The 17,320-nt window shown below is 37.3% G+C and overlaps 1 protein-coding gene across 1 annotated transcript in view; it reads right to left on the bottom strand.

The window, feature by feature from the left end:
* The window catches only part of LOC121320696 (integrin beta-like protein 1), a 90,933-nt gene that overhangs the window by 10,465 nt on the left and 63,148 nt on the right, over positions 1-17,320 (bottom strand). The window contains exons 8-10 of the mRNA XM_041259266.1: positions 15,723-15,839; positions 6,247-6,393; positions 668-781 (exon numbers count right to left, since the gene is read on the bottom strand). Of these exons, the coding sequence (XP_041115200.1) occupies positions 668-781; positions 6,247-6,393; positions 15,723-15,839 (378 nt within the window). The remainder of the gene's footprint in view (positions 1-667; positions 782-6,246; positions 6,394-15,722; positions 15,840-17,320) is intronic.

Raw genomic sequence — 17,320 nt, 5'->3', positions numbered from 1 at the left:
CGGTAAGAGTCACATTTCAGTACTGCTGAAAGAAAAATACTTTATGGCAGATTACCTTTGTCTTGGTTATGCTCTACATCCCCTCAAAATGTTAAACTAGATGTGCAAGAAACTAAAAAGGCATCTGTTTAAGAACTGTGAATCATACCACTGTTCCAGTGTAATCATAATTACATATTTCATAAAAAGAAATGAGCCGTAGTGAGTGAAAAGCACTGAAACTTGTACGGTCATAAAATGATTCAACCAGAAAGCTAGGAAAAAGTCAACATATTACCAGTACCAAGACATGTTTGAAATATGTAAAATAAATAAAATATTGCACTGTGTTGGATACATTATTATATTGGCAATACAATACATCTCAAAATATTTTAAATGGAGAACATACAGCATACCTTTCAAACTATTTTGTTTAGCTGGGCAAATAGTTACTGTAAGCCGATTTTGTATTTTGTAATATTACTTGGGTTATACGGTTCAGGGCAATTAAACATACATTTTCTCACACTTGTAACCCAGCAAGCAGCAATGATTGCTGTTGATAACTGGGTGTTTTTTTCTACTTTATAATGTACTTCCTTTTTTTGTTACCAGTAAGTAGTGCAAAGATTTTAGACTAGCTTCAAATCTTGGTAGACATTGATAGTGAATGTTTCAGCTTTACCTGTACAGACAAGACCTTCATGTGTGTCACAATCTCTGTCATCACACTCACAGAACTCTCCAGAAATATACCACTCCTGAGACGAGCAGATGCATTTCCCACAGTGACAGGAGCCTGAAAGAAAAACATGTGTCAATGCAGTGTTTGCACAACAACAATACTGTTTGTTTAATTTATCTAAGCACTGGACAATAACTCTAATCCACACAAAGTATGTCACATACAAATTATCTAAGTGGCAAATATATTAGGTTAGTTTATGGGATACTGGAAGGCTCATCAAGTTGACTTTTCACATAAAGGTGACCATATAGCTCTGTGTTCAGTGGGACAGTTCAGGCTTTTCAACTCACAACCCCAATGCATTCTGGTAAGCGTTTCTCTTAAATGTAAGAACGGTACCTGAGACAGGTAAAACGTACCTGAATGCACTGGGTTGTGAGTTGAAAAGCATGAACTAGCCCAAACTGTCCTGCTGAATAAGGAGCCATATGGTCACCTTATTTTTACATAAATCTAATCAATCAAGACACATGTAGCTGTATATATCAATAAGGTCTACTGGCCTAGAAAATATTTTCAATGAAAGCTTTCTACTATGACATTCTACTGCTTCCTTTTTTTAAACACAGGTGCATATATATATATATATATATATATATATATATATATATATATATATATATATATATATATATATATATACATATACACACACACACACACACACACACACACACACAGTGGTTTGCAGAAGTACTCACCCCCTACCAATAATGTCACATTTTGTTGAATTACAAATAACGTGTGTACAGTTTTTCAAACTAATTTTTTCAAAGCTGTAGACACTTAAACTGAACACTCTTAAATGAAGAGGAGGTTAAATGTCAGCAAATCTTGCAAAGAAAATGTACAAAATGAAATTTAAATGAAATGCGTAAGTATTCAGACCTTTAAGTCAATACTTGGTAAAAAAAACCTTTTGCAGCAATTACTGCTATCAGTCTTTTTGGATAGGTCTCTACTAGCTTTGCACAGTAGGATTGTGACATCTTTGCCCATTCTTCACGGGAAAATTGCTCCAGTTCTGCTAAGTTTGTTGGGGATCGTCGATGGACTGTAATCTTCTAGTCTCACTATGACAAGCTTCCCAGTCCCCACTGAAGAGAAGCATCCCCATAACATAATGATGCCACCACTATGCTTGATAGTTGGGATGGTGTTGACTGGGTGATGTTCAGTGTTGGGCTTGCACCAGACGTAAAGCTTGGAATTTAGATCAAAAAGTTCAATTTTGGTCTTGTCTGACCACAAAGCCTTTTTCCACATGTCTGCTGTATCATCTATATGCTTTTTTTTGCAAACTCCATACATGCTTTAAGATGAAACTTTTTGAGTAATGGCTTATTTTTGCCACCCATCCATACATGCCAGCTTTGTGTAGGGACTGGCTTATTGTTGATGTGTGAGCACTGACTCCCATCTCAGACACAGAACTTTGCAGATCTCTCAAGGTCATTGTTGGCTTCAGAGTGACACCCCAAACTAGTTTTCTGCTTGCCTGGCTGCTCAGTTTGGGAGGGCAACCTGATCTTGGTAGTGTCTGGGTGGTATGATGCATCTTCCACTTCTTAATGATGGACTTCACTGTGCTGAGAGGGATAATCAGCACCTTTGAAATGGTCTTGTACCCTTCTCCTGCTCAGTGCCTCTCTACCACTTTATCCCTGACTTGTATTGAAAGCTCCTTTGTCTTCATGGTTGCTTTGTTGGATCACTATATTAGTTGCAGATTGAAAATCTTTATATACCTGAGTGAAATTATCTACAAGTTTAACCACTTTGAGTACACACTGGCTGAAACCATTTCACTTATTGTGTGACATTTCAAACAAATCATTTGCACCTGAGCTGATTTAGGGCTGCAGTATAATGTACAATATACTTTTGTTCGTTTCACTCAGTATATTACAGAGAGGACCTCAATAAGTGACCTAATGACAAGCACTTTTTCAACATAACAATGTTTTCAAAATCAAAAACCCCTTTCAATGATTTTACATACATCCATTTACACTGGACATCAGCAGCAGTGTATTTATTAACTTATTTGTCTTCGTGACAGCAGAATGCACAGCATAGAAACACATAATACAACCAAAAGAATAGAATAACAAGCTGGATAAATCTAGCACTGACTTCCCACTGATACAATCCTGAGCTTGTGTTAGAAAGGAAGGCTTCCCCGTGCCTGGAAGGTTCTCTGGGCGACTCTGCTAACCAGGTTCTGGCAGCATCCCTATTACCTATGAAAAGTCTTGAAACTTTCAACACATTCCCCTGCACTTTGTTGTAGCTGTAAGCTTTTTTTCAAACAGCTGTCAAATTCAATTGAGAAATTTTTAAAAGCTTAATGTTGCACAGACCAGCTTTATAAGGATTCTTAACACTGCCCCCCTTTCACATCAATGGGAAGAGATGATGCGTGATCACAGCTGCCTGAAGGGAAAGCAGACGCCACTCAACCCATGCTATCTGTACTTACTTTAGAAATTTCTAAGTAGATGCTGAGAAAGAGGAATTCCATTTGTCTACTTGACTCTTTTTACAGAAGGGTCATCTCTTATACAGTACAGTACAGAAGGAAGGGCTTCACATTGTCAGATTCTCAGTGGTTCTGTTTAAAATGACTGGCACTAGAACGGAATGTTCTTTTTGTAGAATTATACGTTCACTGCATTTACAGTATGCTTCTTATGGTGCAAGCCATCTAAAATATTAATATAGCACCTCCTTAATTAACAAAAAACGACAGCACTTAAAATTGCTGAAACCCATTTTACAATAGGACAGAGCGAAGTGGATTCAGTAACAATTGCGCTACCGTCTGCAACCTCTGTTTTGTAAACATAGCCAAGTTTTTCATTCTGATTTGGGGTCATTAGACTTCAGGACTCTACATTTGTAGACATAAAACTTGCTCCAGATTCCAGACCGTTAAAATAGGCAACTGTTCCTCTTTGTTTATTTAGCTGCATTCTGAATTGCTGTCTAAAAAGAGAAAACTGTCAGGTATGTTTTTCACATTTACAGAAAATAACCAATGAAAATGACAGAAAGACTAAGGGCAAAAAAACAAGTCATGTCTGTTTATATCATCCTCTGAGTTGTTTTGTGCTCTCATTATACTGTAACTGTGGTTTATTAAACACCATTTTTGAACCATAGCTCACTGTGTTGCAGTGAATGGGCAGTCCACCACACCATTTAATCCTTTAAAAGTTAGTCTGACTGTGATGAGTCAAAGGGGTTTCGGTCTGCAATTCAGCCTCCCAACAGTAGAAGGCATCAAACCAACTCGGGACTTCCCTTACCAAGGTCTTGTGACCATGACAAAAGTCATCTTTTTGAGGGGCCGCACCTTGGTGAGGGGCGGAAGTAAGAGTATGTAAATTCCAGCCACTGGAGTCAAGTGAAGTTAAGGACACCTGGCAGTCTGGGATTGGTGATCCACTGACTACCGGGGCGGGGTTTGCATACTAAAGAGAACGTGCTACTGTGTTCGGGATTGGTCCTGAGGAATAGAGGCGGGGAAAAAAGGCTGGAGGGAAGTACGTGCGGGGTGGACTGTGTTATTTACTTTTAATTACGGACGGAGGCCTTACTAACTTTGCTCTTTTCTATTTTTATTCCTTTTTGTTTCATTTTTGGATTGAGCAGATCACGAAGAGGATTAAGAGGCTTCCGTTCCTTTATTTTTGATTACTCCAGCACTCCCTCCCTCACATCCTTCTTTATTGTTTTTTTCTTTTCCGTGTAATATTAAATAAAATTTGTATTTATTTTACACGTAAATCGCTGTCTGGAAAATCCATTTTTACTCACACGCCTCACACTGACATTAACAGAATTAGGAGCAATCCACATAAAATGATTTTAGACATATACAAGTCTTGAAATAATAGTACACCAAATACTCATTACTTTGAAACATAAATGTAATGGTTACTGGACTTGGTAACAGGAGAATTTCAATAATGCATTCAACATAATATGTGTACCTATCTTGGCAGCACATACTTGACTAAATAATTAAGTACATTGTGTTATGAACCTAATGAAAAAACATGTCTCTGATTGGTTGAGAACAATAACAGGCAATGCCATTGATAGAGTATTGTTTAAAATAAAAGTTATAATAGAAGCAGTCACCTGACAATGACACTTTTCTCTAACTGACAATGTGTTCATTAACTACTTGGAATTAATCTCTCTCTTTGGAATTATTTCTATTAAAAACCAAAAATAACACAAACACAAACACTAACACTACACCATTCCATTCCCTGCTCGAGTTTAACAAATTATCCTTTGATCAGTATATGACAGAGTCATTCTGTTTCTATTCCTACTCCACCATTCCAAATGGGAATTCTAGTCATGTAAACAGTGCATTCTAAATTCTGAAGCTGTCTATAGAATTAATTAAAAAACTTAATTACATCCAGAATACCAGAATGAATATCCATCCTTGTTTGACTATCTTGCACATGCTTTACTGGTATATTGGCTGCCAATGTCCTGAAACATTTCCTTGGTGATTGGTTCTACCTTCATCTTAGATTTTGACCAACAAGATAACATGTATCTAATTTCCTATTTGAATTATTTAAAATGTGGCACTATGTATATACAATTATCTGACCAAATTAGAGTAGACCCAAAGGGCTAATGGATTTAAATATGTCAGTGCCTTGCTGTACAGAAAAAGAAAAAAAAAAAAAACGCATTCAAATCAGGAAATAAAATGATAAATATAATGCTCCATTCCACTTATAAGTGAGGAAAAAGAGAGACACAAAACCTTAATGGCTTCTTGCCATTCAGTTGTCTTGATTATTGCCAGCCTAAATCGGTTTAGCACAGGACAAGGGGCACAGCCAATCGTTTACATGTAAACATTAACTTAAATAATGAATTTAGAGAAAGTACAGAATGTCAGCAATATATTTTTTTGCTTATCTTCAATGGCTGCAAACTTAATTTAGATCAAATTAGAACAATAGAGTCCTGCAGTACCACTGACAAAAATAAAACGATTGAAACATGTATTAATCCAAAAGAAAATATAGGCAACGTATGAAAAAAAAAAAACTTTTGACAACATGCCTGTTGTTAAGCAATACAATTATGAATGATATGTTCACATAATCTAAATTGAAAGTAAAACAGACAGCAATATAGCTAACCAGATTTGCCTATTTTATTGTTGAACATGGGTAAAACTTTATCGGTCAGCAAAAGGACACAAAGAGCCATTATGGAAATAATATGACACCACCACAGCCAGACTGCCACATTTATATCACACTTACATATTAATGTTCTAGGGTGCAAACAATCCACACATGGAGCAAAAGTGTAACATTTCTCCATATGGGAAGACAAAGACACATGAATTACAGGAGCATTTCAGAATCTATGGGCGTAGGTCGTAGAGCGATCATTTTAGTAACATTTCTGAAGTAAAGATTAGGATGGTGTTGTTTTTGAGAAGACGGTGCTGAAGAGGTGATTACCTTTCCCTGTGCACATGACCCCATCAGATGTTTCACAGAGACTCCTGCTCTCCTCTTCGGTCATGTTGCAACTCCGAACGAACTGGCAGAGTTTCCCGAACCAACCATCCTGGCAGACGCACCGCCCACATGAGCAAATGCCATGACCTGATAGGAAAGGGAAAGTATTCATGGGTTACAAACACAACTACAACTTACTGGCTTCATCCAGCTCAATAATTACAACCGCTGAAATGAATTCCCAAGACAGTAACCCTGCCTTAGAGGATCAATATTTTAGCAAGCTAGATGAAAGGCCCTGGGGAACCCTTGAAATGCTTTAAATGTATTTCCCTAGCACCTTATAGATAATCAAACACTTGCTAATGTAGCACATTTTATCAAACCAAAAGGTCTTTGGAGTTCTGCTCAAAGACAAGGGTCCATTGTAATTCAATCCACATAACTGTTATTACAGCACTATTGATTCCTGTTCATTTTGGTTGAGGACGTCTGATCTTTCATGGATTTAGTTGTAGATGATACAGTAGAAGTCAATGGCCTGCTGATGAGGGACTGCTTTTAACCGTCAATTCGTGTATACGTACAGTATACCTTACCATACATAATATTACTACTTCTTTTTACATGTTGGTAAGATGACAAACATGTAAAACAGGCTTTGAAATAAGTTCATTATGGTATCTGGCAGTGCAGAGGTTGATATAGCTCAGAAATTATGCACACAGTAAAATCAGTTGTAAAACAGCAGCAGCCCCGATGGCTTCTGAAGCCTGTTGTTGTTTTAACTATGATGTGGATGGTGTATAGTTACAGGTTTTCTTGCAGCATTACTTTTTTCTCACTCTTTTGAAAGCTGATTTCTGAAAACCTGGCTATGTGTCTGTTATGTAAGCTGTGATTTCATTGAATGTGATATGAAAGCTTGTGTATGCTCTTTTAAACCAGAATAAAATCGGAGATCAGTTATAAAAAGAACAAACTGCTGTGAGGAGCCGGTACAAGGCATCTTTTATTTTTAAACAGGAGGATCTGAAAACCTCTTTGTTTATACACAAGGCTTGTTCTTATTTTAAATTGGAATGCAGCCCTGATTAAATAGGTATTCCTGTCATAAATTAGCTAAGCAAGACCTTGTGCATTAAACCAGCACAAACCTAAAGCTAATACATACTGAACACATTAATCTAATGGGATTGATACATTTAAATCACTTTATAAATTGGGTTTATTGATTGGTTAAATACATAGCTGTGAGCATGTTTGAAATGATTTCATTTGGCTTGAAGAACTTTCATGAAATATTCATTTTGTTTATTTACATTTTAATTGTGGTTCATCAAAGCAAAGCACCATGCGTATTACTTTATGCTACCTCAGATCATTGATCCATGACCTGTGGTTACTATTTACCTTTGTATTTATATACGCTGTGGTAAGAATATTTTACATGTGTTTTTAAATACATAAACATGAATCTTCATGAACACTATGAAAGTTCGCTGGACAGGTTGGCCTGATAGTACTTTCCAAGGGTTAAAGGGAAGTTGACTAGCTAGAAAGGGGCAGGACTCTGTTGCATTAGTGCATTGACCTGGAAGGGGAACAACGTGGCAGCCGCAGATTGGAGAGGTTGTTGCACTCGTTTACCAAAGGGTCATGTGTGACGGCACAAAAGGGGACAGAGAATCTCAATCTGTTCATTCGCTTTGGTTTGTGTTTTGAACCGAGAAGGATTGCGAGAAACCTTGTGAATTAAGTACAGTATCGTGGGTGTTTTTTTTGTTTGTTTCTGTGTAATTTGTCTTGTTTGTAAATTATTAGACAGTTAACAAGATGCTGAAGCTGTCGCCAATGGCCAGCACTAAGCCGGAACAGCACTGCACTACTATCACAAAATAAACAGTTTCACCCACCACGAGCACTACTGCACGCACCCAGGACTGGTGACCATGTTGGTATTATTGTGGGGCGGATGTTTATTGTTTATTCTTTGGGGCTGCAATCCTGTTATTGTTTACCCCGTGCAGTACACATTGTTGTGTATTGCTGGGGGATTATTGCTTTGGTCACCAGACCTGGATATAAAATAAAACCCTTTTCCAAGCTGGATTACAAACATCTCTGTCTGTTTCATTAATGCACTGGTTGTAACTTCATCAGCAAGTGGTAAATGACAATCCTGTACCGGTACTTTCTTTCAACTTCAACCTCATTAACCTTAACAGGCTATTCCCGTAGCATCTGGCTTTCATTTTCTATTTCCAGACAAGTTCACTGTGACCAGACAAGCCTTTGCCAATCAGCCAGCCACTTGCACCGAAAAAAAAAATCTTGGCCACTTAAGAACACACTCATTTAAGCAAAGCACGTTTCACTAGGGCTTTGAATAGCTGTCAAATAGAAAATGACCTTCACTCACACTTCGCTGTGCTCAGAACTGAAACTTAGGCTACATGGATTAAAGTCATCTGTCTGTATCCTAACACTCTGTCTGTCTGTTTCTCTATATGCGTGACAACTTCTGTCCTAGCATCAGAAACAGGTTGACAACTTCTGCTTTTTTAGTATGACTACACGGGAGTGCATATACACCGGAATGTTTTTGCACTGAGTCACTGTTTGTCCCTGCTATTTTCAGAATAAGTCCATGAGAAAAACAGGCGTAGATAGACAGATAAGTGAGCTGGAGGGCCAATGTTTCATCAGTATAAGATGGACATCATAATGAAGTCTGTGTGATGCTGATAAAAGGTCAGTGTACTCCATTAGCTTCATTCTGACGTAGACGATGAGTCAGTGTGGGTTTTCAAGGATTAGTTTAACACGTGATAGTCACAGTATTAATAGGAAACTGTCTACATGGTTTTTTCACAGATGGCTAAATAAAGATTAAGATTCCAATAGTAGCCAACAGAATGCATACTTTGTTTTTAATGTTAGCTTTAGTGAGCCGCCTTAGTCAGCCTGCCAGATGTTATAAATGTGAACTTTTGTTAATGGTTTTACAATTCAAATTGGATTTCACGTGTTAATGTCTTCTACTTTTCAGTAGTGCTTTACCAAATATGATACTGTACTTCTTCATGAACTTCAGTCTATATTTTGTGACAAAAAAAAAACAAACAATGCAGGTATTTCTAAAATGAGTCATTAAGATCTTATTTGCAACAGCATCCTTCTGGTAGGAGTATAGAGGTATTGACTAAAAACGCTAATCAGTTTAAACTCAATCTGGTTCAATTCCTTTGAAACAGTGTATCAAATTGCTTGCTGTTCACACGTACGTGAGCCGAGTTCATTTGGATGCAAGCTAAACTTCGCTCATTGGACCCTTTTCCATTTTTTTTTCAGGACAGTTCGTTTGTGTTCACAGTGCAGTTTGCAAGTGCACTCAGTTAGTTTAGCTATTCACCCAATTGCTCAAAATACAATTTTCTTTTACTGCTGCAAATGCGCTGCTTTTTATTAATAGGTCTCTCGTCTTGAGATACTTTTGATGAAGTTTCTTCACCTTGAGCCTACATTGTACACATTTTTTATTAAAACCCCTTTCATTTAGCCTTTAAGAAAATATTGTACTATTATTGCAAGTTTTGTCCAGTTTGGCTTGGATTTTAGTATCTAGCCACATTTTTTATCAAGCTTCTGTGTCTCGCACTGTCAGTTCCCTGAGACATTTTGTTTTTTGCTTTACTTGTTTCCTCAGAAGAAGAACTAAACTATGCATGAAATGTTTACTTCCGAGTTAGGTTACCTTGTATTGTTTGTTTCTTATGTGCAAAAGGACCGAGTCCAGCAGTTGTTCACATTGAGGTTTAGCAAGCGAACCAGACTCTGTGCGTTTGCCAAATGGAACGTGACCACCTAGGTGGACTCGGTACGGTTAGTTTCCAAGTGGACACCAAATGTACCGAACCATACTGAGTGCAAACTAAATCCGTAAACACACCCAGTGTGAAAATATCAGACCAGTTAGCCAGGGTAATTAGATTATATTACATTTTAACTCCACATTGATATTTGATCTTTTCTCTAATCCATTAAGTAGATTTGTTGACTGGTCCAAAGAACAAGATGAGTCAGTGATAAGTCACAGATAAGTTGGAGCAGCATCAATGAGAAATTATTTCCTACATCTGTTTTTACATTGCATATTTTGAGAGACTTTCCCAATCCATCTGTGAAACTATACATTAGTTTAGCAGCTTTAGCTATTCCATCAGAAGGGGTACATGAAAAAAAAAAAATACATCCATGTGCATCTTGCAAAGTAGGGGTAATTTTTTAAAGATGTTCCAGGATTCTATTTAGGAACAAAACATTTTGTTAGAGAATAGATTCAGTTCTAGTGCAGAGTTCTTAGTTTGCTTTGATGCATCAGCATTCTAAGAAAACTGGTTACCAGCTTCAGCAGCTTAAAATATACAGTATTAAGATGTGGATTAATTTAAACAGCCATGTTTGGCTTATGAGATAATTGAAAATAGGTGTGGGCACATTTTATTAAACCAATTCCAGACCAATCCAATCTCAAGACCTGTCTAAGCACCAAAGCTGAGGTCCTATGTCTATGTTTAAACCTTTCACACCAACGCCCCATCTTGTATTGCTATTGATCCATATCAGAGATGGAAGATCGGGTCAATCCAAAGCTCAACTGGACTGATCCTGAAAAACAACAATTAATATAACAACAGTGCACAGATAGTGGGGTTAAAAAACAAAGGGGAAGCAGGAAAAAAAAAATACAAGCAGCATATGCAGAAGATACCTGCATTTTTTCAGGTCAAACTGTCAGAATGCTGCAGCAGGTGGTGTTTTTAGAATAAAATCAACATTACCAGTTTAATTCTTCAGACTGTGAGCTCAGTATCCCCAGAGATTTAAAAAAGTGAAAGTCATGTTAACTGTGATTAAAGCAATCTGCCCAAAGGCTCAGACCGGGACTGTATTAGCACTAGGCACATACAGATCAGCAGTCCGCAGAGAGACCCCCGACTGAGAACTTTCTGATATAAGCCCCAAGACCTTTGGCAAAATACATTGTTTGTGTCTCAGACAAGTGACTGAGAGCCTGAGGCATGATTCTGTTTTAACATTGAGCATGTTTTTCCATTCAAACATGTCTGGACAACAGACGCTGCTCAAGCCACGATGCAGCCATATCTGCAGGATATCGCTGCCAACCAGATGATCTTTTGTGTTTGACAAATTAAATACTGCCAAGGGCCATAGAACAGTTAATTGTAGAATTCAGAGTTGCGCAGCAGTGATGGTGAAAGGTAAAAATTGCAAAACTAAGCAAAAAGGGTTAAAGTTTTGAAACTTTGAAAAGGGTTAAAGTAAAACAGAAAACCTCTATATGTATTAAATAGACTTGAGACTTTAAGAGTATGTAGTGGGGTTCCGAAAAATGTATCATTCTACATCCCCATGTGTTGCTACAACTGTTTAAGTAACATACCTGTCATTTTACTTTTCATGGTGAACATCTTGACAACATTGTACACTTTAAACTCTGTTTCAAAGCTCTTTTCAAAATGTCCGCTCTAGTGCACTAGGGTTTGAGATATGTCCTCTAAATCAGTGCAGGAAGAATTAGAGGATTTAGAGGAAGATTTAACGATCATGGATCGTTATTGCTGTGGTACCCGTTTGACAATGTGGCCAATAATCTAATTTAAGGAGGAGACTAATTTGTGTTACCTAAAATGGAGGAGACTATAGTTCCAAATGCCTGCAATGGGCAAAGTGGTTTAAGTTTGATTATTATCATCATCGTTATTATTTTTAAACAACAATATTTAATCGCCAGAAACCTTTTACTGTCAAGTTTAAATACAGTAGTACGGTACAATGTATCAATTTCTAACAAGTTTCCAGTATATCAGAAGTTCATTATTCAAAAATCACTATGAATTTTCTAAGACATATGACTCCTATGTGATGGTTGAATTGGTATTCATAAAGATTAAATAATATCAGTGTAATCTTAAATGAAGAGTCCTCTATTCTCTACTGCAAAGCCATTTGCCTACTTAGACCCAGGAAGTTGATAGCGGATGTCGACTGGCTGCCCGCACCTGAAGGATGTCCACCCAACCTCACTGACCAGTAGGGGGCCCTTATTGGCTGGGTGAGGTGAAACAGTTTATTTACCACAGACTGCACCTTTATGTATTTTTTCATATTGGAGAGTTGTGTGGAGTTGCATGTGAGCAAGAGAGATTAAGTCCTGTAACCTAGGTAGTGCAGAAAGTCACCTACCCAAGATGCTCTCTGTCAGCTGCTTACCTTCAGAAAAAAAAAAAAAAAAAAAAAAAAAAAAATTCTAAAATGAAAGTGAAGTCAGAAATTTAATTTGTTGCTTGAATTAATCTTAATATATAAAGAAAATGCTCGTCTGTCTCTGTTCCTTTATGCATTCTGACCCAGCTCGAAACAGTGCAACCTCTTTCATCCAGGGGAAGGTCGAGGGCTATGTTTGGATCCAAAATTTTTACTCATGGGTACTTTATTTAGTAACCCCATTGCTGGATCACTACAGTAGCCATGCATCTCAAATTAAAGAAACCCACAAAACCAAAAAAACAAAACAAAAAAAAAAGTGTTTTAAATTAAAAATGAAAAAAAAAAAGGTAAAGGGGTCAGAGCGCATTGTGCAACACCCACAATCGGTAATTTATAGGAAACCATAAGGCTACCGTTCCCCAATTTGTCATGCATGAAATATTGAATTTCCCCAGGTAATGACGGGTATTTCAGCTACTGTATTATAAGAACAAAAAGGTAATAGATTGTGAGATTTGACTTGACAACAAATCGTAAATCGGGGTCGAGAAGCAGTGCACCTGTATTTTTATTTAGGCATGCATTAATAAATAATGATTCATATTGTATTAATAATATCAGGAATACATGGTGGCTGGACTTGAGAATTTGTAAGTGACATTGATAGATTTTGTCTTCCTTAAATGGTGGTCACTGAAGCTTAATAATAATTATGAACCGGGGAAGTATATCTGTATGTACATTTGCAGAACTGACTGCAAAAACAGAAGCAAGCAGTTAAAATAATAATGATTTCACAATTAAAGGTAAAACAATATATAAATGGTTTGTTATGTTTTTATATGGCTGCTTTATAGTTTTTGTAATTAATAAATATTAAGCCCTGTTGCAGACTGAAGCTGCTACCATGTTGTTTGAATGTTGTTACGCTGCCATTTTGATTGAATTACACACCCAGAGTCCTGCATTTAAGTTCAACAGTGTCATTACTATTTAAGGTAGATTGATCCTCTTTCAAGCACTACTGAGTCCATCAACCACACCGTACTGCTTACTATTAAAATCAAATGCACATATTTTAACAAACATGAGGAAAATGGAGAAGCCTCAGAGCAGTTTCTGTGTTTGTACTGAAGTTAAAATGTAGGTTCAGCCATGAATTATCTCTTGCTATCCACATAATAGGCTATTTTTGAATCCCTACTGGGCAATTTCAAGCTAACAATAGACATTAGTATTTTCTCAGGAAGAAGAGCTGTGAATACAAGAAGCTCTGATTTTCATTTCTAATGACAACTTAAAAATAGCAGTAGACAATACCCTGCCTGGGACACCCAGACTGCCCAATTATTTTGGCCATGATTTTCACCTCTATTTAAAACATCCAATTATGTGCCCTCACTGCAGCAATTTCCCACAATAGCTCCGAAGGTCAGCGGGAGTCCTCTGAAACCACAGCCAACCCAACTGCCTCTTTACAGATTGAACGTCGAGTAGCTGCCCACCTCTGAAGGAAAAGGCCAGCCCTTCAGATGTCTGCTTAAACTCAGGAGACTGGCCAGTAGGGTTCACTGAAACATGATGAGGAGAACGTCAGTGCCAACACAACACTTCGCATAGCCAAGACACAAACCTGTGATCCCCTGACTGTATGACTCACCCTGCATATTACATGACTGTGCTTTTACCATGTAATCAACTTGGGGGCCCTGCTATCGAGAGCTTTAAACCATGAGTATATGGTTCTACAAAAGTTCTACACAGCAATAATATTCAATTGAAATACAGAGTATACAACATTCAGGACTGAATTGAATTGCAAATGAACAGATGAATTAATGACAAATGATGAATTTGGCCAGAGACCTTGTCCCTGGGTGCACGACAGCTACCCACAATGCTGGCCGGCTAGAGCAATACACAAACACTATCATGCTGGTTAGTGACGCAGATGGGATGTGGCACGTGGGCAACCTCTCCCCAAAAGACAAAGCCGCCAAACCATGACTGGATGATGAATAGTTACGCAAAAACCGCAGTGGCACAGCCACCTATCCCCAAAAGAAAGAAAAGGATGAATGATTGGATAAAATGAAAATGATGAATGGTTAACACAACAGTCTGAAAAGTAACTGCTGAGACATGGGCCTGCCCCCCAGAGCATGACTGCACTGATGAAGAGCCCAGCCTCTCCAGCCTGCCACGCATCCTGCAGAAACTAGATACGAACCACTTGGCACTCAGGTAAGGAAAAAAACCCTACTAACTGTTAGGAGGAAACCTTAGGGAATCCATGGCTAAGGAAGAAACAACATGAATGAAAGCACCACGGAGCCTTTATGCGCTCGGAGATGACGTGTTGACTAGTGGGCGGATTCTCCTTCCAGAAATACAACCAAGTTTCCCATAATTATTATTTTACAGTGGTTTTCAAAGCAAACTATGTGTCTACAGCAATCTGCAAAAGAAACTTATTACTTATATTTGAGCATCAAAAGAAACATATCACATATTTGAAAATCAAAAGAAACTTATCACTTATATTTGAACAAAATTCACTAAATGTGATCAAAAAATGACAAACTCTGTTTTATAGCAGGTGCAGTGACTTTTTATTGTGCTGATTAACAACTGACATCCCGAAGATGCTGCAAAATGATCTGTCGATCTTGGGCAGGTCTCTTGTTCTCCCAGTTCGTCGCCTGTCATTGCCAAAGTGTGTCTGGTTATACCGTCTCACCAGGTTTGAAATTGCTGGCTGTGAGCACCCAAGACGGTGAGCCACAGTATGCTGCCCTAGTCCAGCCTCTAACATGTTGATTGCACGAATGCGCTGCTCTCTTGACAGACGTGGCATATTATTATTATTTTTTTTTTGCTGTGATTTTCTTTATCGCTTTTATTCAAGCTTGCAATTCAACAGCTGAAATTACTCCATATCCAGAGTCCAATCAACTGTCTCACTAATTAGGTGATTAAGTGCACATGCTTCAGTCATAGTCACTCAAGCTTGTCGTGGTCAATGATGAATGATCTAGTGATTAAAAAGAAACCAAAAACATTTCGGCAATGTCCGTCATTTATATACCTTTTTTTTTTTTTTTTTTTTTTTTTTAAATAAATGTGTTATAATAGTGATAAGTTTCTTTTGATGCTCGGTATATAATAGGAGTGAAGCTTACCACTGCATGTCTCTCCATTAACGTCCTCACACTGACGATCATCACACTCACAGTTCTTTCCATGAACTCTTTCATCTCCCGGTGGGAAGCAGGTGCACTGGCCACACTGACACTTTCCTGAAAACAAAACAAAAAAGTCTATAGGAACTGCAGTGCAAGCCCAAAATAAAATACTGAAGTAATGAATCTAAAAATGTAAAAAAAAAAACCAAAAAAAACCATGCATTCTATGCTGATATACTTTGGAAATAAATTACAATATCCTACAACCTTTGATTCAAATACATAAATGCAACCTTTCAGTTCCTACTGGTGACCCATAAGCTGAAACTTGCAAAGTTGCAGAATGTAAAATAAAAAACTGATATATGAAAGAAAATGTCTGCTGTTTTCGGAACAGACCAGTCTATGTGTACCAATGGACAAGATCAGTTATACTCCTAGAACTTTGGTTGTTTGATGGAGGAAAACCTACGGTGCATGTTAGGTATATATTATATATATATACAATATATATATATATATATAATATAATATATATATATATATATATGACAATAACCGACACAAATTTTATAGTTAACATGTGCACACGTGGTAAACTTCCTGATGGAAAGATATTTCTATAACATCTTGTACTACCATTGGTGTCTACCATGTAAATATAATAATACAGAGTAGAGTATATATATATATATATATATATATATATATATATATATATATATAGAGAGAGAGAGAGAGAGAGAGAGAGAGAGAGAGAGAGAGAGAGAGAGAGAGAGAGAGAGAGAGGAGACACTTAATTTGGTCCATTTTAATATAACAGGTTACATATTGATCGATCAATATAGTGATTGATTGATAACTATGAATTTTAAGTATTTTTATTATTGATACATTTTATTCCAATTGTTATTCTGTTATGGATTGTAGGACTTTTAAATCCTTGCACGCACACACAAACAGACACAAAGATTTTAGCGTCGTCAGCCAGGGAACAAATTTAGTAATTACATACCTCTGTCCTTCACTGGTACAATAACAATAAGCATATACATGAGACATTTGTGGTCTTACTTATCATCATCATAATCACACTGAGTGTGCTGGTACTGAAAACTTCTGATAGTAATTAGTCTTACAGATAATTGAAAAGGAAGTTGTGCTATAGTACTACAGCTTTTATTTCTACAAATCAGGCTCACCATAGCAACGTGGAGATAACTAAAAGCCACTGCCACATACGTTGCCCAAAATCACTTACAATATTAAAAAATGTACATAATAAATTATATGCCTTAGGACAACAGACACTTTATTTCAACTAAAGGCATCCTGTACAGCAAAAGCAATGGGAATGAACATGTAATGGCTGCTTAGTCACTTATTCAAGGTGCTTCTAAATAAACTGTTGAGCATCAACAATTTACTCAAAACATCCACTAGTGTTTTCTGCTATTATAACAACCTTGACTTGCATAAAGGAAAAGCATTGAGTGAAACAGTTCGCATCACTTGATTTTCAAGGTGTGGTATCCGAAGCATAATCAGCAAGTACACAGAAACATCATCTGTAATTGACAAACCCAGGACTGGAA

The sequence above is a fragment of the Polyodon spathula genome, chromosome 9 (assembly GCF_017654505.1).
Source record: "Polyodon spathula isolate WHYD16114869_AA chromosome 9, ASM1765450v1, whole genome shotgun sequence".
NCBI classification, from domain to species: domain Eukaryota; kingdom Metazoa; phylum Chordata; class Actinopteri; order Acipenseriformes; family Polyodontidae; genus Polyodon; species Polyodon spathula.
This window is presented reverse-complemented; position numbering and strand designations above follow the sequence as displayed.